General features: G+C 36.0%; 5 protein-coding genes and 1 long non-coding RNA gene across 8 annotated transcripts; 3 read left to right on the plus strand and 3 right to left on the minus strand.

The window, feature by feature from the left end:
• Nucleotides 1-332: 332 nt before the first annotated feature.
• LOC108568094 (trypsin-1-like) lies at nt 333-1380 on the minus strand. Its single transcript, XM_017929013.1, has 4 exons — nt 1290-1380; nt 1059-1224; nt 601-1000; nt 333-531 (listed from the first exon to the last, which is right to left on the minus strand). The coding sequence occupies exons 1-4, from the start codon at nt 1333-1335 to the stop codon at nt 385-387; spliced, it is 759 nt and encodes a 252-aa protein (XP_017784502.1). The 5' UTR covers nt 1336-1380; the 3' UTR covers nt 333-384.
• Nucleotides 1381-5276: 3896 nt separating this feature from the next.
• Nucleotides 5277-8379, plus strand: LOC108568097. Its single transcript, XR_001891283.1, has 3 exons — nt 5277-5990; nt 6273-6479; nt 8138-8379. It is a non-coding gene; the product is annotated as an uncharacterized LOC108568097 (long non-coding RNA).
• Nucleotides 8380-12337: 3958 nt separating this feature from the next.
• LOC108568101 (asparagine synthetase [glutamine-hydrolyzing]) lies at nt 12338-16440 on the minus strand. Of its 3 annotated transcripts, none has more exons than XM_017929025.1 (9): nt 16328-16440; nt 15055-15199; nt 14868-14993; nt 14284-14518; nt 14051-14227; nt 13811-13989; nt 13555-13751; nt 13309-13497; nt 12338-13246 (listed from the first exon to the last, which is right to left on the minus strand). In XM_017929025.1, the coding sequence occupies exons 2-9, from the start codon at nt 15178-15180 to the stop codon at nt 12772-12774; spliced, it is 1704 nt and encodes a 567-aa protein (XP_017784514.1). In that variant the 5' UTR covers nt 15181-15199; nt 16328-16440; the 3' UTR covers nt 12338-12771. The 3 variants fall into 3 exon arrangements, with proteins under 3 accessions (XP_017784514.1, XP_017784513.1, XP_017784515.1); XM_017929024.1 differs by lacking the exon at nt 16328-16440 and adding an exon at nt 15719-15813; XM_017929026.1 differs by lacking the exon at nt 16328-16440 and adding an exon at nt 15547-15633.
• A 1386-nt stretch (nt 16441-17826) lies between these two features.
• On the plus strand, nt 17827-19305 carry LOC108567970. The gene is made up of 5 exons (XM_017928794.1): nt 17827-18116; nt 18173-18550; nt 18724-18885; nt 18948-18998; nt 19053-19305. The coding sequence occupies exons 1-5, from the start codon at nt 17827-17829 to the stop codon at nt 19303-19305; spliced, it is 1134 nt and encodes a 377-aa protein (XP_017784283.1).
• A 1589-nt stretch (nt 19306-20894) lies between these two features.
• LOC108568090 lies at nt 20895-21922 on the plus strand. The gene is made up of 2 exons (XM_017929004.1): nt 20895-21527; nt 21584-21922. Exons 1-2 carry the CDS (start codon nt 21454-21456, stop codon nt 21855-21857), a joined length of 348 nt encoding a protein of 115 aa, XP_017784493.1. The 5' UTR covers nt 20895-21453; the 3' UTR covers nt 21858-21922.
• LOC108568089 (uncharacterized PE-PGRS family protein PE_PGRS46-like) lies at nt 21921-24601 on the minus strand. The gene is made up of 3 exons (XM_017929003.1): nt 24458-24601; nt 22809-23299; nt 21921-22753 (listed from the first exon to the last, which is right to left on the minus strand). Exons 1-3 carry the CDS (start codon nt 24479-24481, stop codon nt 21991-21993), a joined length of 1278 nt encoding a protein of 425 aa, XP_017784492.1. The 5' UTR covers nt 24482-24601; the 3' UTR covers nt 21921-21990.
• Between the last annotated feature and the right edge of the window lie 2038 nt (nt 24602-26639).

Below are 26639 nucleotides of genomic sequence, written 5' to 3' on the forward strand. Positions count from 1 at the left end.
GTTAGAATATGGGATGGATAGGGTCTAGAATTATAGCGGGTGCAACACCTGGAATCATTTTTTTTTCTGTTTGTTTCCATCCACTAGAAAATATCTAAAATACATCTAGGCTGTACTTACTAAATAACTTTTGTCATCACATTCATTTTAACACATGAATACCAACCAACTACATTATTTTCTTACTAAAATCATTGAATTAAATTAGATAATAATGCAAATTTAAATCAATTTATGTCATTATTAGTGGATTTATTTTTGAATTGTGCGAACAATATTTATGTCTCGTATTATGTATAGTGTGGATGCAGCATTAGATTTAAATTAGGTGATTTTTTAATAATTTTTTTATTAAGAATTGAGTTTTCACTTGACATTTGATATTTAGACACCGGCATTTTCGGTGATATAATCGCGCATGTTGGCTACGCTGGAGTAGACTCCGGGACTCTCCGGACGAGCGCATCCGTAACCCCAGGAGACAATACCGACCAATTGTCCATTGACGACCAAAGGACCGCCAGAATCACCCTAACAACAAACAAACAAAATATGTTAAGAAACCATCCCAACAAACGTTTGCTAAGTAACATGACTTACCTGGCAGGCATCTTTGCCGCCTCCGTTGACACCGGCGCAGATCATGCGATCGGTGACGTCGTTTTCTCCATAAGCAACCCTGCAATCTTCCTGAGAGATGATGTCGACATGGACAGCCTGCAGCATGGATGGAGAGTTGCCTCCCTCGATGATGGCGCCCCAACCGGAAACGACGGCTTCGGAACCACCGGGAGTTTCCTGGTTCACTTGCGGCAAGTCGATCGGTTGAGCGTTGGATCCGAAGACGAATGGTTCGGTGAGCTCCAAGACGGTGATATCGAAGTCGAGGCTGTAGCTATCGAATTTGGGGTTCTGCAGGACAGACTTGACCTGGATCAGCTGTCCACCGTATCCCTTGATGGAGGAAGCGGCGCGCACGGCCAAGGATTCAGCAGGAGAACTGAAAAACAATAACAATTAAGCAACAACATTTTTGAAAACCAAATGAATGTGGTTACCCATTGGTGCAGTGAGCGGCGGTGACGGCAAAGTACTTGCTGATGATGGAAGCGCCGCAGATGTGTTTTCCGTAGTATTGAAGAGATAATTGGTATGGGTACTCTTCGATTTCGGCGGCTTCACCACCGACGATGCGACCATCCAAACGTGGGGTAAACGGAGATGCTACCCATATTGATAAATTCGTCAATAACATCTTCGTATCACGATAAAATTGTATAATAACTTACCAGCAGCTAAAGCCGCGAGGGCTGAGATGAGGACCAACTTGAACATATTGGTTTGATTTGACTGTAATCCCTTCGTGCTTCCGAATTTATACTAAAAAAAAACTTTCTTATCGTGCTCGATTCGGATTATGTACATTTTTATTTTTAGACTATTCTAATCCCTATCTGATTAATTTACAGCAAAACAATCAAGTGCTTTCTAAAAATGATTAGTAATTAAGATTGGATTCACATTTTTTTTTATTATGTTTACCTACCAATATTTATTTACAATCTATAAATTTAATCGTCTTAACAACATGAGTGCAGTTTATCTTTTGAAATATATACAAATAACTTTTTGCTCGTCTAATTTTAGTCACAATTTAATATTTAATCCAAAATGATTTTCATTGTTTCGCCTATTTGTGGTAAATTTAACGTTTAGAAAATAAAGGCAATTCCGCTAATAAATATTAAACAACTTTCAATTTATTCATTAGAAGCAATGTTTTTTATTTAAAAAAAATGTATTATTACAATGTTAAGTTTTGTTTAACTGAATCCTACAATTAGTGTACATATATCACTATAACTTTAACATATTTTAGTTCTAGTTTTCCAATCAATTTATACAAAAAAAAATATGAAAACAACACGATTTTCTACAAATGTTTTCTTTCAATTTTTGCTAATTCATATGAAAATCCTGAATATTTAGTCATAAACTAACTTTACATTTGTTTGCCTTTTACAACCTGTTTTTTTACAATGTTGTCTAATTTCTTGGATAACTTGCCAATGATGCATTCCATCTAATCTTAGAAGGAAGAGTAGTTGTTGGGCCCTTTTTCTTATTTTTCTCATATACCCCTTGACGAAATAAAGAAGATCGTGCTCTTTTCTTAATATTAGTTCCTTTTGCTTCTTTACATAAGAATTCTACTATCTGGGTTAGATATTCCAAAAGATCAATTTAACACCTCTTTGCTATTCCCGAAGATTCGCTGTCTTTGCGATAAAGTAGTCAGCGACTACTGATAATTGATAATTACTAGATCAATAAAATGAGAAATGAAACGGTGATACCATTTTATTGATGTTTTGTATTGATACATTCGGCGTTAAGTCTAATTTGTCTACGTTTAATTTGTATCTTGAATTTAAATACATTCTCTTCCCTAAGACTACTTAAAAAAACATAACTTTTTATCGTTTGTTTTGCTATCATCAAGGAGATTCCATTACCAGGATATCTATGTTGACTATAACGATTTGTTTTTTTTTATATATATATTGATGGCTTTCTCTTTGCTATTAACTGTTTCCTAATGGAGATCATTGTGTGCTTTGTTCGTTGCCATTAAAAACTGACGATCTTTCCACCACATTTAGACTTCAATCTTTCTAATAAAATATTATTATTTTCTTAACCCTTTGTGCGCAAGATTTGTTTAGTCGATTTTGTTGTATATATTAGGTTAAAAATGTGTAATATATTATCTTTTTTTAATTTATATATTATTTTATTATGTAAAATTAACAAATAAAAACAAACAATTTTATTACTTTTTAACAGAAAGCAGGAAATTTATTAAGATTTATTTCTAGAAAAACATAATTGATATTAAATTATAAAAAAAATACATATTTACTTTTAATTCGTTGTAAATTTTGGATTAAATTAAGTTTGTTTTGAGAGTGAGAATAACGAGAGTGATTAAATTAAATATAGATTTTATTTTACTAGTTCTTAATTAAACTGAAAACTTAGATTTTTGGTTAAATTTAATGCACAAACAATGGCTTTTAGTTTCGTTGATGTATAATATTAGTAAAACTTTTGGATTCTCTTTGATACCGGATAATTGAATGTGTGCGAAAGGTGGCAATTCATCTATCATCATCAACGTGCTGGAGAGGGTTGCGGGGCTTGTGGATGATAATATTTAGTTTACGTTGATGTTCCTGCTGCTGCGGGGGTGTCGAATTTGAATAAGTGCGTGTGTTTGTTGTCTCGAAGAGAGTGAGAGAGGATGTTTTCGTGCGTGTGTGTGTGTCTCGGGGGTCGTGCGCACACACCTCCGGTGGCCGCAGCGGCCCTCGGGGGTGGTAATGTAGTGGCGGTAGCGGCGGAGGAGGCTGAGGAGGAGGCGGTGGTGCCGGTATTGATTGAACCGGGCGATGTCCATTCCAGCAGCCACCACCGAGCGTCTAAATTATGCGTGAGTATGCGTGAGCTTCGGGCACTGACTTCGCACATCTGGGACCGAACGGGAGAAAACCGACCGCTCCGCCGCCCCCAGCCGTACACTCGTCCCTCTTTGAACACATTCACGTCCAATGTTGGGAGGGTAAATCAACCGCCTCCCGTCGTACACACACGCACATAATCACTAGAATCAACAGAAACGTTTTCGCAAAAAAAAAAAGAGGCGAGATAGAAAGAGAGACTCATATCTGAATGTATGCTTATGGTCAACGAATTAACAGCTGTCCATTTGTTCCATTTCTATGATAAAAAAATATCAGTTTTAAAAACGTCAGAACTGTCACTAAGCCGTTGAAAATGGGGATCATCCTGGTGGGTCATAAATTATGTATAATAGTTTTGTCGCTATGCACGCCACTGATTTTGACTGAGTATAACCTCAAATATCTTACGTAAATTGCAAATTTTATATATTTTAATAATTCTTGAAGCAATTTATAATAATTCGTGAAATTGTAACATAAAGACACATTTCTCATAATTGTTACAAACTGTTTAAATATTGTTAAAAAATGTATATGCGTTTAAAGTTTCTAATTGACGTAAGATATTTAACTTATCACTGTGTCAAAATCATAACATGTTAAACCACAATAATTATAAATAAAATAACAATTAAATAGAGAAATACAAGAAAAATACTATATAACAAAAGAACATGTAAATATTACGTATATTAATCAATTTGACAGATGTAATTGTTTCAATTCAATTAAAAATAATTGAATATTATGATACTACAGTTGTTAAACGTTTTATTTTGTTTCAAATATGGTAGCAGTTGACCTAATAGGATGTCATATCAACAAACATCAAAGTGTTAAGTAACAAAATATTAAAATGAAATAAATTATAATAAAATATTTCTAATTTATTTATCATTTATTTTCGAATAACACGCATATTTGTATTTTTGGAGTGTGATTGAAGCATCTTGATTATATATAATGTATTTTCGGATATTATAAAACACCTTATCAATTGTTTGTTTTTTATAAATGTGTACATTTTAACCTTGATGATTAAAACCAAAAAAATATTTGGGATATTTTTCGTCAGACTACTTTGGGATACTACAATAATTATCATTCCTTTCTATAGATTATTGATATAAATATAAGTATGATAATTCCTAATTTACTTAATAATTTAAATTAAGTTTTTAATTCAGAAAGGATTTAATAGATTAATGTAATTTCATTTAATATACAAATCAATGATCCAATAACCGAAAATTACTTAAAAATATTATCAATAACGATAATATTAACAAAAAACTAAAAATATAAATAAATAACAAATAACAAGTGATATGATTTATTTGATTTTTTTTTCTTTCATGAAAATTTCGTATGTCAAACAAAGTAACCAATTATTTTTTTTTACTGATTTTTAATTTTCATTCGTTTTAACTCTTGAAGGGTCATACATTTCTAAATTTCTAAATCACTGAATCAGTCAACTAATTTTATACTATTTTATTTTTAATAATGGTATACAGTGGAACCTGTGGAACGAGTTTAATCCGTTCCAAAATTTCCTAATTTTTACTCGTAATGTAAAACATATTCAAAAATACACATAATATGTGTACACAAGTTTTAAAAATGATATAGCACGCGCGCAATCCGGGACTTCTTTTCTGATCGTCACTCGTTAAGCGTGTCATTTTTGTAACAATTTATTTTGCTCGTTCATCGTGCTCGTTAAGAGAGGTTGAACTGTATTTATGGATATTTTCTATGTACTCTAATGCCGTTACGAAACTGATATACGATATTGTATTTTTGAAAAAAAAAAACATGAAATTTTCTTCTTGACAAAACTGTCATAGGAATGTTGATCAACGATGGGGGAGTTTCTTCGAAGTCTCCAGACTTCACCTGACCTCGGGTCTCTCCATATAAATATGCCGATGGAAGAGGGAAAGATATAGAGATGGAGGGTAGCTTGGACACAACTTTTCGGCCGCCCCGCAGTTATTATTACGTAATCTCGACGGGCCATTTCCATGCGGTGTTTTCTGCTTGCGTTTGTGCTGTGTGCGTGTGTGTGGGGAAGGAAGAGGGAGAGTTGCGTCGAGGGAGCAATCCCCCCGCGACCCCCCTAAACGCTGCGCTGGGGCCACTAGATTGAATTTTCTTATTTTATTTTTACACCCTTATACCTCTTTTCCAGCGGACGCCCGGCGCCTCCACGAAAAGCACGAGCGGAAAGGGAGAACGTAAAGAAACAAACGAATACGAAGGGAAGAGAAAAATATCTCGTCCTACCGCCCAAACCTCCCCGCTTTTTTTGAAGCAATCTAATTCGGCCGTGTCTCGAATTTGAGTCTACGGAATGGACTACGCACGCTTTTTTTTCCGACTGCGATACACTTCCTGTTTTTGGAAACGATGTCCAACGAAAGGAAGCTTTGGACGTTGTCCACAACGGAAATTGCGAGTAAGGTAAATTGGAAAAGTTTCTGTTGTTTTTTTTTCGTTCCTTATGCAAACTGTTTCGAGAGGTGCAGGAACAGTGTGAAACGAAACGGAGGAGAAGAAGAAACTATTAGCTGCCGCTAATATCCTCCACACAGTGACAGTAAATGGGAAATAATTAAATTTTAAATTGAATTAAATTCGATCGCCAGAGTCAGGAACGCGTTTTATTGTCTGCTCTGTCTCTGTTCAACTTGCGGGAACGCCACACGAAATGTCTCTTTCTTGCAATCTTTTTTGTTCTTGTAGGTTGAAACTGGAAGAGGAGATGGAGTAGGATGAGGAGGACGTTTCCGGGAGAGGGCATTTCCTGTTTCGGCAATCCGGAGGGCGCGCGCGGTCCCGACACTAAAACACAGTCATAAAAACACACAAACCAATTTAGTCGCTCTTCCTGCAGGAAACCACCCCTCGAACGCACGCACTCACACACATACACACCAACCCATACGCACGGTATGTTGCACAGCCTTACAATTTCATTTCACCGCTCACGTCAATCTCCCTTCCTCGGAATTTTCATAATCAGATTACTGAGGAACTGGAACGAAATTGGAGTGTCTCTTGACCACTTGACCAAAAGATAGTCCCTAATTGACAGTTAACAATTTGCTACATGCCAGTGCGTTCATAGGATTCATTCAAATGACGAAAAAAATATTCGTATTAAAGTTCTTTACAATTGTTAAACTAAAGTTTAGTGTAATTCGCTAATTTAAGTCTTAACAGTTTCAACGTTCAGTTAACATTGCTTTTTATTTAAACTTAGATACTCCAAACGTCAAATTTCATTATTGCTAATGATTTCTTGATTTGTAAACTGAAACATAACTCAATATTTTAAAATGTCAATTTGACGTACAAATTAAACTTTTTTATATGAATTATTTTTTAATTTATTATAAACATAATTGTTTATGCCATTACTGATTATACATTTTTTTAACTTTATTTGATATAAAGAAAATCGAGATTGCAATTTTTTGGTAATTATTAATCAACGTCAACGTCACGGTTAGGTTAAAATATTCAATAAGTATTTTGGGCGATTACCTATACATATGTAGGCAACATCACTAACATCCTAGATTCAATGCAAGCTCTTGTTCAAATGCCGATAGATGGAGCAATAACTTCATTTTAATAATGTTGACCTCACCTTATCTTTTAATTAAACACAAATGAAGGACAGTGTCTGTTGGGACATAATGTCTCGTTAAATTATTATATTAATTCTCACACAATAAAAACAAAATAACAAAATCAGACATACGGAAAATGAAAAGTATTGCAATTATCTCGGGTCTATATCGCAAGCCCGACAACCGAAATACCGTCGATCGAAATCCCGACGTTCAAAATCCCGACTATATCAAAAACTCGACAACCATAATCCCCACTGTATTAGAATCTCGACAACCATAATCCCGACAAACATAATCCCGACTATATCAAAATCCCGACTGTATCAAAATCTCAACTATATCGAAAATTTCTAAAATAACATTTTTAAATTATTTCGGAGCGTATGTTATTGAAGACATTATCGATATAGTCGGGATTGTGGTTGTCGGGATTTTAATATAGCCGGGATTATGGTTGTTGGGATTTCGATAAGTCGGGATTTCGAACGCCGGGATTTCGATAAAGTCGGATTTCAAATGTCGGAATTTCGAACGTCGGGAATTTGATTGACGGTATTTTGGTTGTCGGGCTTGCGATTGCCACAGGTTATCTCATATTTCTTACGTTCCGTTCGCCTATGCGATCTATTCGTTTGAGTTCATGAAGTGCGAATGCGTAAAAGTAAATCCGTAAATATTGAAAGTTCTCTCACATAGATGGCACTACAGTGGATCTGAAAATACTCATTATATTATCTATTATAGCCAGCTACGATTCATTTATATTATTACAAGTTCGGTACTACATATATTAGTTAATAAAAAATAGAATTAACAATTTTACAGTCCACTGCTCAGTAAATCTAAAAATAATGCATTAAAATAAATAAAAATTACTAATATATTCTTACCCTTACATTCGTTATTTCCTGATTAGCAAATGTTTAGATATTTCATACGTCTCTACTAATTAATTTCTTTATTTTGCAGAAGAGATAACATAATGAATCAGATATTGTTTTTGCAGCAAGTACTTGGGTAGTTGGTATCGAACCTACTCAATCCAGCATGTAAAAGTACCAACAAAGTCAGGAACAAAAAAGGATATTTTGTTGGCATAGGGCCTACTCAATTCAACCCCCGTAATGACTAACGAAAAATGATCTGAAGCATATTAGATAGGTGCAGTATTTTCAATACAATATCTGTATTTTTGGATATACATCCTGGAACTGGACAAGTGTATCTCATTTATGAATAGTTATATTTGTTTACAATTGTGCAATACATTTTAAATATACACTTACTGGAGTTTACTTGTAGTTCAGTTTATTTAAATCCTAAATGAAATTCTAAATAGCCTAAAACAAATTAGTAAATTTATCCCACCTTATAGTCCTCACAAATGTTTTTTCAATCAGATTGGAAAGTTAATTAAACAATACTCATTAATTAATAGACTAATCACTAGTAATACAAGTAATACAAAATGTATGCGAAAGTTTTTTATTGTTTGAAATTTAAAATTATTTGGCGCTATTATAATGTATTTGTTGCGCCGCGCTATGTGCTTTCCAATGTACTAAGGAACGCCACCGCACTGTTATACAACAGTTTTCTCATATGACTTAGTCCCCCTGTATCCATATCACCAAAATGTTTTTATGTATTTAAAAAAACACACCATTAAAAAAGAACATTTTAATCATTTTTACGATACACTTGGATCTCGTTTTATCGCACGTGGCGACTACAATGCAAAACATCAGCACTGGAGCTCTAGGCTAGCCATAACCCGAGGAAGAGAGTTGCTGGAATGCATGGTTTATAAAAATCTTAATCACTTATGATGAACAGGTGAACCAACGTTCTGGCCCACAGACAGAAGAAAAATTCCAGTCGCTCTTGACTGTAATGTTCTGTGTAATGAAAGGGATATCTAAAAACTATACCAAAATCAAGCAAAATCAGACCACTCCCCAATAATTGTATCATTATGCTCAAGAATGGCGAAAATTACAAAACTACCAATGTGGTATAACAAAGATACCGACTGGGAATCATATAAAGCTTTAGTAAGGGACAAGATATTACTGAACAGACCACAGATCTCGACGAAGCCGTGGAACACCTAACGCAGACAATACAAACATCTGCTCATCACTCCACACCGGAGCACACAAAACAGGAAACGTATAACATTTGTCCACTTTTTATTAAACGTTTGATTGCATAAAAACGCAGACTTAGATGAATATGATAAAATAATAGTCTCCCAGAAGATAAAACAAACTTAAACAGAGCTGCATCTAAACTGAAAAGGCTGCTTAAAAACATCAAAAATGAAGCAGTAAAACAGTACTTGATAAATCTGACGCTCACCGAAGCAACAGATTATTCCGTGTGGAAAGATACAAGAAATCTAAAACAACCGCAGAAAAGAATCCGGAAATTCGGGCAAGAACATCACGATAAAGCAGAAAAGTTTGCATGTCATTTTAGAACTATATTTAAACCACTTCCAGCGCAAGTCTCAACGGAAAAAGATAAGGAAGTTGAAGATAATAAGGGGAAAACTATTGAAACTCCCATTGAAAGGAATTGTTTTGATCACTCAAATATTTACTATACTACGTACAGGTTACTTTCCAGCGCAGTGGAAAGTTGCACAAATTATAATAATAGCTAAACCAGGAAAATCTGACGAAGAGATTAAGTTGTACAGACCCATAAGTCTTCTACCGATATTATCAAAAGTTTTCGAAAAAACGATTGCAACCTATTATAGCGTCAAATAAGCTGATGCCAGCAGAGGGCCTGCATAAGATAAGGCAAAAACTAGTCGTTTTATTTTGAGTTGGTATTAACTTGTAGTCTATGTGTTTAGAGAGAAGAAGATTTTTTTAGTGATTTTTAGAGCAAATCGGTTGAACTCAAGACGTTCGGAACCACTCGGAACTATTTCAGATGTTTACTTCCGTTTGTTTCACGATTACAAATTTTCAAGTTGTCCGTGATTATGCGTAAGTTTGTTTTATTTCGCTCATTTTTATTTCGTTATTGTCAAGAACACAAGCAAGTAAGTAACATTTCTATTATTCTTTTTATATGTATGGTCTAAGAACAATTTAATTAATATAGTTGTGTATTAGAGTGGTTTATAGTTGTTGCGTCCAAAGATGTAAAACTAAAAGCGGCCAGAATATAAAGATGAGAAAATTTATTAATTTTCTTTAGACTCGATGGTGTATGATCCATGTAAATGTGAACCATCTATTTTTCAATACATTTAAATCAAAACTAATCAGAATAGTAAACACCATCTACCAAGACCTGGAAAGTAAAAGATACAAAGTTTGGCATCCCGGACTACTATATAAAATAAAGAAGAACCTTCCATATAATCATTTTAAAATAATAAAAGCATACCTCGATAATAGAATGTTTCAGGTAAAAATAGGAGACGAATTCACCGACTTATATACATTAGAATTTGGGGTGCACGGCAGATATACCTAAAACTAACAATACTAAAATTGCAACATTCGCTGATGACACAGCAATCTTGGCATCAGATGAGAATCCAGCAGTAGCATCCGAATATCTACAGGAAAATTTAGATAAGCTACAAGAATGGCTTAAAAAATGGAGAATAGCATGAAATCCGTGCATATCACATTCACGCTAAAGAAAGACACCTGCCCAACTGTAAGACTTAATGGACAAGATCTACCCAAAGCAATAAAAGTCAAATATCTAGGCATGCATCTAGACCAGAGGTTCCCAAACTTTTTTGTGTCGTAGACTGCTTGCCATGTTTTTCGGTTTTGGGTAGACCCCCTACTTACCTGATATTGATTTTTTGTAAATTTATTATTTATATTGGGACATCTTTATAATCATTAAGATCTTTGCTCTGAGACTGCGCGTTTGCATGTAACAAAATGATACTGGTGTATTATTATGTGCAGGTTTTTACAAGTTCATAATATGGTGCGATCACAAAGCGAATGCCTACATCCTACAACTTACACAATTTTATAAACATATATAATAAATGTTTTACTTTATAGGTATTTTTATAAATAATGTATATGTCTTTATATTGTAAGATAGTATAATGTAAGTAAATAGGTACTATCAGTGTATGTTGAGATCCACTATCGTGGACCCCCATTTTTATTTCATGGACCCCAAACTTTTTTTTCGCTGACGTTGATCCCTTGCAGGTTGTCATAGACCCCTGGGGGTCGATATAGACCACTTTTGGAATCACTGATCTAGACAGAAGACTCACCTGGAAAGATCACATTCAGGCTAAGAGGGAGCAATTAGAAATAAAGTTTAGAAAACTCTACTGGCTTCTAGGGAAAAAGTCGGAATTATCAGTGGAAAATAAATTACTTATATACAAAGCAATACTGAAACCAGTATGGACGAAGGGTATCCAATTGTAGGGTGCGGCCAGTAAATCGAACATACAAATTATACATGGTTCATCAGAAATAAACAAATACACGAAGATCTTCATATAGATATGGTCGAGGATACAATAGCTACATTTAGTAGTAGATACCAAGATATACTGCAGTCACATACTAATATTCTGGCTATTGGCCTATATATACTGTATAGTTATTTTTTGTTTTTAACGTTGGCATGGGAGATATTCGTGTGTGGCAGCACTTTATGTGTATTAGACTCGGTTGGCGAGCCACATCTGAGCATCTGTCGCTTGGATCTGCTTTAAGCTTCTTCAATACTTTCGGTACTTTCAATCGACGATGTTATTTCTGCAGTTGGCAGTGCCGCTTCCTTGAGCGCCCTCTGTAGACGACTCCGCATATTCCTGACAGCGCCCTCTATTGATGGTTTGGCATAACCGTGGTCCGTAGTATGTATATTCCCAACAACTACACCTAATATCCGAGGATGTTTACAGGGCAATACTTAAGTTTCTGAAAACATCTAATGCATATATATAGTGTTAACGTGTCAACCTTTCTAATTTATACCTTTCCGAGGTCTCTCCAAGAACCTGAGTACTGAACCGCTGAGACCCCGGTTCGAAAGTCGTTATATATTTGTGTTCGACCTGTTATCTTTATTGTCTTTACCTGTCTTGCCGTATCTCTCTTACGTACATTTTTAATAGAAGTCAGTTTAGTTTGAATTAATAGTTAATTTTTAGTTGAGTTAGAATAAGTTCTTTATTTTGATTAGTCGTGCTGAAGAAGGAAGTTTTGGTTCATGGGAGAAGCTGGTTAATTTAATTAGTAGGGCGGAAGAAGTAATCCGAAGTATAAGTTAGTTTGTGTTCCGAATGTAGACAGTGGCGCGCAATGCGGAAGCCAAATGAAAAAGGGGAAGGAAGAAGAACTACACCTAACCTAACATTTTCTCGGATCTAGGGCACTAGAGTGGATAAGGCAATAAATACGTCTATAAATGATTGTGATTTACTTATAAAATATTGAGATATCGCGTTTCAAAGTAGGATAATTGCAAAAATATGCAACACATTACCAGATATCACAAAAGTTTTTGAAACAATGGCGTCAAAAATAGTCATCGCCATCTCCCACCATCAACGTTCCCAAAAGTAAATAAAACAATTCAATTCTTTATTCTCTCTTCGCCGTTTCCGTTTCAGCCGCGTAATGCGTGATGAACCTTGCGGAAGGATCTGTAATGCCCTCGCACCACCTGGGCATCCAATAGTAAGGGATGAAGGATTCCGCGCAATTCGGGTAGTGACTCTCGAACACCTCGCGGTAATACAGCGCTTCTTTGGATGTGGGCGTGCAGTGAGGATACACGCTCTTCGCCGAATCCTCGTTGAACGTCAACTCCGGCCTGCGCTTCTCCACCAGTTCCTGCAGGATCTGGAAAAGCGATTTGGATCGAGATGTCACGCCGTCGCTGAAGGCCTCCTTGTGTCTCCAGAGGACACTGTCGGGGAGCACATTCTGATCGGCGAACGCCGATCTTAACAGATACTTTTCAAACTTTCCATCTTTGGGTCGAATCATCTCTTTGGGTAAACTCAAATAGTACTCGGAAAATTGAACATCAAGGAACGGAACCCTAAGCTCCAATCTAAAAAAAGATGCGATTTTATTTATTTAACTGTATCGATTAAAAAAGCAGGAAAGACTAACCCTTGAGAACTGATGGTTCTGTCTGCTCTCAAACCATCAAATAAATAAATCTCCTCCAACAACCTAATGCTGTCTTTGTAAGCCTCCTCGGCGTTGGGCGCGACTTTGAAATAAATATAGCCTTGCGCCACTTCATCAGCGCCTTCACCGCTGAACAAAACAGTCGTGTCGGTGTTCTTCTTAATGTACCTATATAATCACCAACAATTACTTTAGTTATATTTAAGGTTTGCATTTAACAATTACCTAGCAATTAGATACATGACAATAGAAGCTCGAATCGTAGTAATGTCAGGTGTTTCGAGCGTATAAATAACTTCATCCAGAACATCTTCGACATCTTTCTCGGTAAATGTAATCTCATGATGTTCAGTATCAATGAACTTGGCGACTTCCCTAGCCGCGACCAAATCGGGGCTATCCCTCATACCAATCGAAAAGGTCTGAAGAAGAATTTATAAAATTATTACGCTGAACTTTAAAACACTATAAATTTAATTACCTGAATCTTGTAAGGAATGTTAGCTTCCTTGGCGGCCTTCACCAAAATCGAAGCGGTTAACGAAGAGTCCAAACCACCGGAAAGTAAGCAACCTAGACGCCTATCCGCCATCAAACGCTTCTTCACAGCCATCTCAAACAGTTTCCGGATGTTGACCAAATGATCGTTCGGAACAACATCTAGGTGTACGTCACGGATTAAATAATGAAATTTTTACCTGTCAGTCAACGCAACTCTTACCTTCGTACGCAATGAATGGCCTTTTGAGCATCCTCTCTCCAGGTTTATGGAACACCTTCTCCATGACAAGAGTCGCCTTTCCATCGTCGCTCAGGCTGTATTCGGCAATGGTTCCCGGCTTGAACGGTTCGATCACCTTCTTCTCGCCGTTCAATTCATCAGTGATCGGAACCAAACCTACGAATGAAACAATTATTGATGTAAATAGCTAACTTTTAAAAATTATTGTTTACCTTTCGCTTCAGAACAGATGGCCAGCACGCCAGTTTTTGTGCGCAAACGGAACATGGGACGAACGCCGTACGGATCACGTGCAATAATCACTTTCTTGCTTTCCATGTCAACGATGCAGAAAGCGTAGACTCCATCCAAATACTTGGTGCATTCGGTGCCGAACTTCTTGTACAAATGCAGGATGCACTCAACGTCACTGTTGGTCTCATATTTAAATCCAAATTCTTCCTTCAACTGCAAAAGAGTAGTAAAACATTAATAAACAGCATTACCAATTGAACAGTTGTTTGTAGATGGCGCTATCTATCACCTGATCAGTTACATGCAACCATAAAAACAGATTTTTTTATATTGACATATTAAATTAATTAATTAACTAGCATTTGTCAACTATTTAAACTTTATAATAAGAAATATTTAAAATTTCATTTTCATAATATTCAAATAGCATAAACTGTAATTACGCAATTTCATATTTTTTTTTGCTTCCGCCTGCTATCTCCCTCTAGGAGGAGCCTCTTCCATTAATATATTTTTTTTTAAGTGCGTTAAAATAAATTAAAAGCAAGTGCATGCAATTGACCTTTTTACAGTTATACAATTCTCCATTGCAAATCAGCAAGGTCATCGGGTATTGGTGAAGTCGCATCGGTTGCATACCGTAAGTGCAATCCACTATAGTTAATCTATGAAATCCTATGCAGCAGTTCTAAAAAAAAATGAATGAATCATCAGAATAAATATATTTTATTAGCGAAAATATTTTATACCTTTAATCTGTTGTCGTACTCGATCCTCCAGGCATCCGGACCTCTGGCAGTGATTTTCTTGAACGCCGAAGAGCATTTTTCACTGATGCTATCAGCTATCCCAAATATCGCCCAAATTCCGCACATATTTAGTTAACTATCTAATCTGCAAGAGAAAAAATACTTCAATTTTTAACCGTTTCAGGTGTGCAAACAATTTCTGTTTATTGATAAGTCAATATAAAAATCCATATGGAATAAGCGTGTACGTGTACTTTTCAATATAGTAAACACATATTGTAAATTTAATATAACAGATGCTATATGACGTAAAACTAGAAGATCTTGCTTAGCTCGAGTTACTTGGTAATTAATATACAATTAGTTTAAATTGTTTATGATTGATTAAATAAACTAGTTTGTATATAAGAAATATGATCTAGCATATTGCAATCACTTGATGATAAAAACACTGGTAACATAGCAACAGTTGCTAAGCAAATTTTAACTAACTTTTACAGCTTTTAATAGTTTCCGTTAAGAATTTTTACTGCACTCGTTATTGATTATTTAACCACGTATTCACAAAACGGTTATTTTTTTTTTGCTTATCACAGGAAAAAGAAAATCGTACGCCGATTGTTGTATGAGTATATACGAAACAATTGAAATTTGCTGCACTTACAAGTTTATATAATGAATGTAAAAATATCTGCACGTGGTGCAAAAATAGGTACTTGGATTTTTAATTTTGAGAGCGTTTCGAGCGCCGCACTTGCTCTTTAAATCGAACTAACTTTATAGATCTGGTGGCTTAATTTATACTAGTATTTTCCCACCACTGTAACTGACGCAATTCTTTAATCATATTTCAAATAATAAATTAAATGTTGTGCCGTTGATGAATTGTTCTATATACGCGGTACTTGTCAAGTAACATGTTAAGTAAATTTTTAACAAGAAAAAATCAAAAATATCAAAAATACTAATAACTAACTTATTTATTATTTACAAAAGAATTAAGTCATTTGTATCGGTGGCAATCGCAAGCCCGACAACCGAAATCCCGGGATTTTGAACGTCGGGGTTTTAATAGACGGCAGCGAAAGGTTCCAGAAATAAAGCCATAAGTATAAAAAAAAGGTTTTTTTTATTATTGACTAAAAAACTTCCCTCTTAGAAAAGAAAGTTTATATTCATTATTGATTATATAACCTAAAACTACATTACTTGTTTATAAGTGAGCGCTGTTTATTTTTAATTATATAAAAAGAAAAAAATATTAAAGAGTTACCTTAATTGAAGATGTTCTTATCTTAAGTTGTAGCACTGTTGCTTATCATACGTCTTCGGCGATGGCAAAAGACTAGATCTATGAGGATGTTTGCAGCGTGGGTAGTAAGTCCTATTCTAAACAGGGGTGGCGCAGCGTTGCCAAGTTAACCCTTGCAAATATATATATTTTCGCTGATGCAATATAATGTTCAAAGAAATATGTCATTCTTTTTATTGTTACTAAACTTCTGCTAAATGTTGATTAGATGAAGTACAAAATATAGTTTAAACGTTATCTTGAATTCTTGATATGAAAAACAAAGATAACATATTTAATCTGAAACCAAGTATTTTCCTGTTTGAAATTTAAAAATTGTTAATTTTGGAATTTTTAAATACTTTTCTTTTAATTTTAAGCGACTGAAATAAATAATTCAAATATTAATATGTTTAACGCTAAAAGATAATTTATCATTATAAATTAATTGCCAAAACAATATTATTTTTTTGCTAAGGGATGTCTGATTTTTTAGACGGCTAATCTTATCAAATTGATCCAATCAATATTCGACAATAACACTCGGCTCTGAATATATAGGAAACTTTATATATATTTTTGCTGATGCAATATGATGTAAGCCTGGGGACCAAAGACGCTGTGTAGTGGCGTGCCCTCGTAACTTTGAAAATCGAGTGGCGCCATCTTCAGTGGTTTCTATGCAACCTTAATTCAAACGAAAGCAATGGAAAGCCATATACCAAATGTATATTATAAGCGACTGGCAAACGGGTCGACAGGACCCTGCCAAATGGGAAGGGGTTTCCAGAAGGAAGCTCATTATTGAAAGAAGAAGAAGAAGAAGAAATGTATATAATATAAATGAACATTTAGTTGGCTAAATTTACAGAGAAGCTTGTAATTATTTATGTAATTGTATAATTTGCATTAAAAAGTAATATATAATTTAAAAGTAAATTATATATGTAAAATATCACCTTTAAATTTAATAACTGTCGAGAATATGGATGCCACAACCATACGCAACGGAGCTCACACTTTAGACGGTAAATATTTAGGTTATGTTTTGGTATATTGCTTTAGATTGCTTTCGTTTGAATTAAGGTTGCATAGAGACCACTGAAGATGGCGCCACTCGATTTTCAAAGTTGCGAGGGCACGCCACTACACAGCGTCTTTGGTCCCCAGCTCTACAGCATCAAAAAGATTATTGTTAATAATCTTTTTTACGATTTACAGGCATAGGTTTATTTAACGAAATATTTTTTTAATTAACTACACTTATTAGAATTACGTTTAAAACTGTACATAAGGTGTGAACTAAAATTTAAGTTTGATGCCTATGTTGGTTGACTGAATCGATTTAAGTTGCACTCCTGGATTAAATTTCGAATCAGTTCGGCCTGAAATTTTTTGCTGGTGACATTTCGAAAAGTTTTTTTGGACGAAGCAAAATTTACATTTTTTCTTGATCGCGAAAGCTGTGCGTGGTAACAGCCATGTACATGAGGCGGAGCGTCTCCAGCGTGGAACTGAGGCGCGCCGCCTCTTCGGGCGGTCGCCACTCTAGTTCCTCCGAGGATCGCGACAAGGCGCTTAACTTTGTTCGCAGCGCTAGCTGCAACTTTTTCGACATCACCAACGCCGCGAGCACTTTTTTCCGAAGCCCATACTCAAAATCGGCTCTCAACAATTTCTTCTACAAGTTGAAAACCCTTGAGAAGGAATGGTACGAGTTCGGGATAAGATTTGCCGACATCCAGCAGAAGAACGAGCAGCTGTGCATTGAGTAAGTTCTATTGTTTTCGGAAAGATATGTAGTTAATGGTTTGATTGTACGTTGAGGTGCGACAGGGAGAAGGAGAAATGTTCGATGTACAGGAAGAAGCTGATGGGTTTCAATCAGCATTCGCAGGGGAATCTGGAGCGTCTGACGAAGCTCTATGAGAACGTTAAGAATCTAGGCAAGTCTGACCAAATGGAGAAAGGATCTCAGACGGAGACGTCGGCTGCTTACAAACCGGACTCGTTAAAGGCGGCAAAGGACACGCTGAATGGAATAAAAGAGCTGGTGCAGAGGCGCGAGAATCGATACACGAGCAACGCGAAGAAATTAGAATTCCTCAATGAAACAATCGTGGATCTGAGAAGCCAAAACATATTGCTCACTGAGCTGTTGAAGAAATCGAAGGAATCTAAACAAGTTGAGAAGAAAGTCGAAAGGTTTGTCAAATCGATTCATTTAGGTAAATATCAGCTGAAGTAGCAAGAAAACATGTATATATATGACGTATGACGTCAACAATAGTAGGTTTCTTATCTTATCTGCGCTTATTCGTCGTAAATATTCATGATATATATTCTGAGATTAATTTATTATAATTTTGCGCGTGCAGCAAGAATTTCAGTTGCAATAAGCATGATGTTAAAAAGGTGTTGGAGAAAAAGCCTTTGGATGCGCAGCAGCGGAAAACCGTTGATTACAGACCGTTGAATAAGGAGGTGAAGAGCAGACCGGGAAGCAAGGAGTTCAAAAAGAAGCGGCCAAACACTGCCAGGTTTCAATTTAATTTACAATTTATTTAAGTTACACGTTGATATTATTAACCCTTTTTTTCAGGAAACCCAAAAGGGAGGATCCGAACGATCTGCTGAAGTACGTGGAGAAACCGTAATGTTTTTATCTGTTTTTATAAATAAATTTGATAATTGCTAATGTTTGTAGAGATGACGATAACTACGAGTTGGAGACGATCCTGTCCATCCGATCGATGCTGACGAACACTATCAAAGGAAGCAGCAGGACAAGCCATATGTCATCGATTCCTGCGACGCCGGAGGAGCAGAGACGCATCAACCAGAGAGGCGATTGCCGAGAGGTGGAGGTGCTCAAGAAAATTCAGCTGGAAATCGAGCGGAAGCAGGCGGCAATCAAGGAGAAGATAGACAAGTTCAATCGGCTGATAATTCAGGCGTAACCAAAAAAAATCAAATATAAACTGTGTTTCGATGTCAGTTGTCTGCCTTCTGGATGTCGGAGACGATTTTGTATTCTCCGCCGCTGTGCTTGATAACTATAACGTGCTCCAAATCGTTCAAATTAGGTTTTTCGCTGTCAATCTTTGGTTTCTCGCTGCTGCTTTCATCGTCCAGGATTAAGTATAAAGAGTTTCCTTTGAAAGCGCCCTGTACAGACCCTCCGCCTTCTCTGATCTTTTTCAGCTCGTACTCGATTTGCAGACTAGAGTTGAACTCGGGACTATTTACCACCTCGAAAAACTCGATTATTGTATTCGAGGGTTTCTTCGTTGCAACTTCGATTTGCTCATCCGCCTCTTCTTCTTCCTCCTCTTCTTCGTTTTCGATTAACGCAGTTGTTGTTGGCACTTCCGTTGTTGTCGTCGTCGTCGTTGAGAACTTCTCCAAATCTGCAGGTGACAAAGTGTAGACTGGTTTATCGTAAGTCTGTGGTCTGCTCAAATCTTCGTACACATAACTGGAGAACTGCGTTTGTATCCTCTGAGCGATGAACTCGATAATGGGTGGAAACTTGCTGACGGTGACGGTGGGCCACAGACTAAGACCGGACAGGAAAGTCGGCTTCGGGCTGACCGCCTGATCTGTGATGGCTCTGTCCAAGTATCGGCATTCCGCAACAATCGCCAAACCCAGAAGGGTCACCACTGAAGAAATCAACCTCATCGTTTCGCCTCGTTACCCGAAACTGAGAGCCTCTTCGTTAGATTATATTTTTATTATATATATAATCTACGTCCACACAGAATAATGTAATCGTTCCCAGTTCGGTATTCTGTTACGACGGACGGCTAACTGTAAATCGTTCGACGAATCGACTGGTTGTCTCTTGCGAAACCAACGGAACCCGGTCCAGTCGTCCTCTTTTACTTTCCGCTTAGGTCACTTGTTTTTTTTTCTCATTTAAATTGCATTTTGAATAACATTTTCAAATTTCAGAACGCACACATAAATAACATTATCATCATTAACGAACTACACTTTCTACTATCTGTTTAATAGTATTTCGTCGGAAATAATAATTTAAAAAAAAAAATAATAATCGAAGTTTAATAAATTAACAAACTGTTAATTTATTAAACTTCTTTAACTCTTGGAGCGGCGGTGGTAAACGCTTAAATTGCCTAGTAGGGCATTATTATAATGTTCTAGAAAATGTACAGGAAATAGGAATTAACATTAATTTTGGTTGGTATGTCCATACCATACGATGTTAATACAGTTGTCTAAAAATATGTTGGGTCTAGAAATTTAGGAATTTCTGGTCCCGCAAAGAGTTAAGGGAAGAAGTTTAATTAATATGCTGTTATGCTGTTTTTAACAAAATTTATCGAATTTTCTATAAAGTTAATCCTTGAATAAATTTTACGTTGACATATGTCATTGTAATTTATATTTGATTCGTTCGTCACGCATTTAATATAACACTTAACAATTGACACGGATACAATTAATACCATTATTAAAATTAAAATTTGAAGGAGCCAACTTATTCTTATTTGTTTTGTATTTATCGAAGATTTCACCGATCTCTAGTTAAAACTGAAATTAGCAAACTGATATTAATTTCAATTATTTCGAAAAAGTGGAACAGGCTTATCTTTCCAAAACGTTTATTGTTCATTAACTAGTGGTATAATACTTTACGGTGTTAATTAGTTGTTTTCTTAATGCTACAAAAGCAAGTAGCGTTTAACCTTAATAGGTGGTTCGCAGACTTTAGCATCTCTTTCTCCGTAATTATTCTAACGAGCTTAACATCTACCAAAAGAAAAAAGACCGCTTCTGTTATTTACATCTTTGCACTTTCGTTTTCGCACCGGCACCTCAGTTGAACTCGAAACCGGGCCATTTTTGTATACGTTCTTCATTTCAACGTCAAATAGAAATTCTGACACAGTTGCCACCGCCAAAGAAATAAGTGAAATTCGGTTATTTAGTACCTTACCGGATGACTCGGACGCACTTCGATCTGCTACCTCGACCGTGCTGCAGCAACAACAACTACCAATAGAGGAGGATTTTGCAGACGAATATTTGGTAAAAACCTGTTACGCGAAGAAAAGCAGAAAAAAAAGAAGATAGTTAAAATGAGGTCCAAAGTGGTTCTGGTAGTCTTGACGCTCGCCGTTTTCGTCCGCTCGAATCCAATTGATGCAAACCAGTAAGTTATTAGAATTGTTTTCATAGTGAATTTGTTATAATTCTTTTACTATTCAGATTGCAGATTACTTCTGCGCAAAGAGGAATTTGGGACGTCGTTGGGAATTGGATCCAAGGATCGGATTGGTTTCCTATACAGATCAACATTCCGCAGACGTTCGGCTCGATTGGAAATGGGATAATGACCTTTGCAAACGGAATAGTTCAGAGGATTCCCTTCATTAATAATAGGCCTGAAGTGGTGAGACCCAGACCCCACAACTATATGATCGTCGTTCCGCTACACAAGGATAACAACTACCTGAACGAGGAGGTGCTCACATATCCGTAGGTTTTAATTTATATTTGTATTTATTATTGAATCTGTTATTTTAATAAATTATTACACAAAATATATATATATATAAAATATATGTGGACGAAAAGTAGAGAAAATATAAATTATCACAAAACGTTAAGGATTATTAAGCGTGCACTTGGTAGTTGGGGTAGGTGGCGCCTCCATGCACAGCTGCGCCTCCCTTGAGCTGCTGATCGAAGAGAGCCTTGTTACTGTTGTAAACCTCTGACAGGGATTCCCTCTTCTGCTGGCCGTCCTTGGAAACGATGATGCCAACCGGGTAGTCGATGTTGTAGAAGAAGCCCTTTGGAGGACCTTGAGGTTCTTCGGTTTGACTCTCGTCCCAGCTACCGTCGTCTTGATTCTTCTGTTGGGCCTGAGGATTCGCGGCGAAGGATTGTTGGTTCTCGCTGTACTGTCCGCTGTAATCGATGTTGTTCTGGCTGGATTTGCCGAATCCTGCGGCTCCTCCAAATCCAGGTTTAGATCCACTTCCGAAGGCACCTTGGCTTCCTCCGAATGCTGGTTTGGATCCACCGAAAGCACCTCCTTGATTTCCACTTCCGAAAGCGCCTTGGTTTCCGCCGAAGGCTCCTTGGTTTCCACCGAATCCTGGTTTGGATCCACCGAAAGCTCCACCTTGGCTTCCTCCAAATCCTGGTTTTGATCCACCAAAACCTCCCGAAGATCCGAAGCTTCCTGATTGTCCAGCGTAACCTGGGTTACCGGCGAATCCTGGTTGTGCTCCTCCTGGACCAAGGCTGGGGCTTCCGTATTTAGGAGCTCCTTGACTCAAACCGCTGACGGCGGAATATCCGCCAACACCAGCTCCGACTCCGGCACCGAGACCTGCGTACGCTCCAGGTTTGGCACTTGGGTACGGGTTCCTAAAATCAAAGAAAATCAATATTTCTTCCACAAAAACTTCAAACAAACACTTACTGAATAGGCTTCGAGTTTCTCTCGGCTTCAGCGGCCCAAATCCTGGCGTGCTCCTCTTTGGCGGCCTTAACTTCGGGACTGTCGTCGATCTGCTTTGGCAAGATCTTTGGTACGTTATCGATCTGGTGGAAACCATTTCCGTTATCCCAATATTGCACCTTAATCTCTTGTCCGTCTCCGGCGATGTAATTGTAAGATCCGGTCAAATCACCGCCTGCCTTCTTCTTCTCAGTCTTCGCTATATCAGGAACGGAATACCCGTACAAATAACCCCCAACGCCGTCCTGTCCATGGTACTGATTGGCAAGGTAAATATCCTCCTGGACGTGGTGCGGTTCATTTCCCAAATACCTGACAGCCGGCACATTTGACTCGATCTTCGGCGCATACTTCAAAGTCTGATCTTTACTATCGATGATAGACTGCGCTTCTGGAGGATCCAAATCCAAAAGACGGACATCCTCGGCGTGCACCCAGCAGATCAACAGCACCTGATAAATTCATCAATTGTTTCAATACCAATATAAAAATTTGACGTTTACATTATCAATTATATATTTTTTTTCTTATAAATGTCAACAGCCGGGGGAAAAACCCGCAGCGAATTAGAAACCGCTATTTATAAATAATTGAATAATTGAAACTGGTATTTTAATAATCCCGGATGGAGAGGATGATGATGCTCGTGTGACGTGCGCAGCTTGGAAAGACGTAAACTTGACTTTTGAACTTAGCGCGCAAATCCGTTCACTGAACTTGACACTGACAACCAGATCAATGTGCAGTCGTTTCTATCTCAAAAATTCCCAAAATATTTAGAAGAAACGCATAAATAAATAAATATATATAAAACACACCATGAAGTGGGTCAAGTTAAAATATTATAATTAAACGAAAGTATTTACAGATGAGCATCATTTGACATTACAACGTAACCTTTGGATATATTGCGTTTTATACAATATCATAAATTGATTTCTCAATTGTTTTTTTTAGACAAATCGTTGTTTAATGCTAATTCGAAATAGCATTCTTCACGTTGGTAATCTTAATTACAATAAAAAATAGTAGTAAGTAACCAATGCCAAATATTAAAAGTAAAAGTGCCAAATTTGACGTTTATTTGAATATTCTTGAAATAGCTGATAACTGTCGTTATTAATGGAAATTCTCATTTATTTCGATTCTAACAAAATTACAGTAAATACACTAATTAAACAATAATAATAATATGATGTTAGTTTCGACTTTAATTGAAAAATACTTTTGAAACCTTGCAATTTTCTTAACAATAATAATATGTTCGAAATAAGTAAGAGAGGATTATCCAAGGCCGCTAGTGTTCAATACCGCGTTTAATTTGCAAACGCTAATAATCATAATTTCTCGGGCTATAGCGCTTTTTGTCAGAACTTCAATATTTTTCGTCTATTTAAAGGCATTATGTCATCGCGAAAATATACGACGTTTCTCAATGAATACATTGATTTTTGTATTCAAATATTCACAAATTTCATTCGAGTTAACTAAAATTAGTAAAAATCAAATCGGATGAAAACAATACAGAAATAATACACTTATGATACTATTGAATTAGACAAAATTCGTGGTTTTAAAAAATCACAAATAATCTAGTTCGTAATACTCACATTGAAACAAATCAACAACTTCATTTTGGATTCCCTTTCGAACTGTATAGTCTTAATTCACACTCGATCACTTAATTACTTTTTACTATTTAGTAGTATTGATCAAAGTTCACGTTTGTATCAGCGTTTAGTTTGCAAATCGCAACGTCTACGGTATTTATACGAAATCTTCCTCTCGTTCCACCTCCGCATCGTGAACACAAAAAAAAAGACAACGGAGAAGAAGCTCCGTCCTTCTTCATCTCCTTTTTCCTATTCCCCTCTTTATTGTTCCACGTAATTTTTTGGTAATTTTCATATTTTTCGCATTAGAGTGAGCGAGACAGGAACGCTATCATTCGAAGATATTTTCGAGAATTTCATCCGTTTCAGATAACACGTTTATTTCTGTATTATTTTTCATACGTCACAGATTTGCATATGTAAGAAAACCGAAAAAATATTAAGTCATAACTCATATGGGACATCCCGTTTCGTTATTTATTTTAATACCAAAAGCAAACATATTTACTTTTCGAGTTTTTGTTCTATTTTTCATATTTTATTAAAATCTCCGACAGATTGTTAATAACTAGCAAATCGACTTTTTCTGCACACAAAACCAGGATAATTTCATTGACAGTTGTCATCTTTCAACTTTCACAACTGACATTTCTTTTGCTTGCATGTCTTTTTGCAACTCATAGTTCTCATCCTGACATTCAAAATATTTCGAATTGCTATTGTGTATGCAGAAACCTATATATTACAAATGTTATACAAAGGATGTATGATAACTATTTAGATGATGACTGTTTACAATTATTTAATTTGACATCTAACACTTATCATTATTTATGTAAGCTGCAACGTAACTCCTTAGCCAATTGCATATGTAATTTGAATATATAACACAATAGGTGCTAATAAATTAGACATTTATTGTATAATTTTTGACAATGTAAAATTAAGTTATAGGCTAGTTCGTACTTTTATTTTAACACGTATTTCATTAATTTAAATTGATCGAAACAAAATATATTTAAATGATGCAATACGAACTACAGATTTCTCGTTTTTAGTAAAGTAAATCTGAATTTTGTGCTACAATCTTTATATTTATTTCAATATTTCAAACTGATAAATCAACCGAGCTGTCAAATTTGACGTTTATTCCATTCTTATTAAATGAAACAAAATATCAAGCAAATGACGCAATTTGGAATTGAGTGTTTTTAAACAATTATAATGCTTGCAAAAACATATTCAATAATCGTATATTTATACACGTTAAATTCCATAAATGACGTGTTTTCTGAAACATCAGAATTTCAAAATACACAGTGTATTTCCACAAAATGATGATTTGATGCTTTTAATCATTTCGAACATGATTTTGCGGTAACTAGTATTACTTTTTTCATGAATTATTTATATAATTAGCACATTTGCTGCAAATTAAGCAATTAATTTGGATGATGTTTTTTTCTTCAAAATTCTTGTTTATTTTTTTCCATTCTAATAAGTTCTCACACAATTCTTGAGCGCAATCAATTAGCGAAGAGAATGAATGAGATCTTCCTGCGATGCGTAATCGAAATTGGCATTGGGAATTCTAATTTCTATTTTTCCAACTGTTAACCTTGTAAGCCTAAGAATCGAACTGAACCAATAACAAGGAAGAGGATGCGAGCATCAATTTTACTTTACTAACAAAAAAAGAGATAATAGCCTGTGAATATTGAAGATTTGCGCACAAAATCGAATGCAATTAATTAGGAAAAACAATTGGCGAATTGACATGATTGATTGATGTGTGCAATGTCCTTCGTCCAGTTTCGTCATACTGTCGTGTCCCAGGGATGGAATTCTTTACACAGTGGAATATTGTCTGGTGTTGTCGTTGTGGAGTCTCAGTAACGCTTAGTCATCAATATAATCAAACCCTACTCCCGATCACAACTCCCACCCCGTGTTAATAAGAATTAACTTTGTAAGTAGAATAACTATTTAGAATTAGTGTCAGTAAAACCCTCAAAGACTGACATAGTCTCAGTAAAACGTTTATATGATGAGCAGTCAGTAAAACCTTCAGATTTAGTCTTAGTTCAATCTGTCGATTAAACTACATTGTCTTGGAAAGGGCCCCAAGCCAATTATAATAAACTTGTTTTAAACCAATTGAATTATTTAATTCCCAACT

Source organism: Nicrophorus vespilloides, unplaced genomic scaffold (assembly GCF_001412225.1).
Source record: "Nicrophorus vespilloides isolate i.1.1-1 unplaced genomic scaffold, Nicve_v1.0, whole genome shotgun sequence".
Classification (NCBI taxonomy): Eukaryota; Metazoa; Arthropoda; class Insecta; order Coleoptera; family Silphidae; genus Nicrophorus; species Nicrophorus vespilloides.

Excerpts from the sequence above, each read along its gene's own strand:
- LOC108567970 (XM_017928794.1), top strand. The coding sequence starts at position 17,827 with ATGTACATGAGGCGGAGCGTCTCCAGCGTGGAACTGAGGCGCGCCGCC. Across the intron at positions 18,551-18,723 it reads GTTGAGAAGAAAGTCGAAAG|CAAGAATTTCAGTTGCAATA; the intron begins GTTTGTCAAATC and ends TTGCGCGTGCAG. Across the intron at positions 18,999-19,052 it reads CTGAAGTACGTGGAGAAACC|AGATGACGATAACTACGAGT; the intron begins GTAATGTTTTTA and ends TAATGTTTGTAG.
- LOC108568101 (XM_017929025.1), bottom strand. The coding sequence starts at position 15,180 with ATGTGCGGAATTTGGGCGATATTTGGGATAGCTGATAGCATCAGTGAA. Across the intron at positions 13,990-14,050 it reads GCCATTCATTGCGTACGAAG|ATGTTGTTCCGAACGATCAT; the intron begins GTAAGAGTTGCG and ends ACGTACACCTAG. Across the intron at positions 13,752-13,810 it reads ACATTCCTTACAAGATTCAG|ACCTTTTCGATTGGTATGAG; the intron begins GTAATTAAATTT and ends ATTCTTCTTCAG.
- LOC108568089 (XM_017929003.1), bottom strand. The coding sequence starts at position 24,481 with ATGAAGTTGTTGATTTGTTTCAAT. Across the intron at positions 23,300-24,457 it reads AGTTGTTGATTTGTTTCAAT|GTGCTGTTGATCTGCTGGGT; the intron begins GTGAGTATTACG and ends TGAATTTATCAG. Across the intron at positions 22,754-22,808 it reads AGAAACTCGAAGCCTATTCA|GAACCCGTACCCAAGTGCCA; the intron begins GTAAGTGTTTGT and ends CTTTGATTTTAG.
- LOC108568090 (XM_017929004.1), top strand. The coding sequence starts at position 21,454 with ATGAGGTCCAAAGTGGTTCTGGTAGTCTTGACGCTCGCCGTTTTCGTC. Across the intron at positions 21,528-21,583 it reads AATCCAATTGATGCAAACCA|ATTGCAGATTACTTCTGCGC; the intron begins GTAAGTTATTAG and ends TTTACTATTCAG.
- LOC108568094 (XM_017929013.1), bottom strand. The coding sequence starts at position 1,335 with ATGTTCAAGTTGGTCCTCATCTCAGCCCTCGCGGCTTTAGCTGCTG. Across the intron at positions 1,225-1,289 it reads CCTCGCGGCTTTAGCTGCTG|CATCTCCGTTTACCCCACGT; the intron begins GTAAGTTATTAT and ends CAATATGGGTAG. Across the intron at positions 1,001-1,058 it reads GCCGCTCACTGCACCAATGG|TTCTCCTGCTGAATCCTTGG; the intron begins GTAACCACATTC and ends ATTGTTTTTCAG.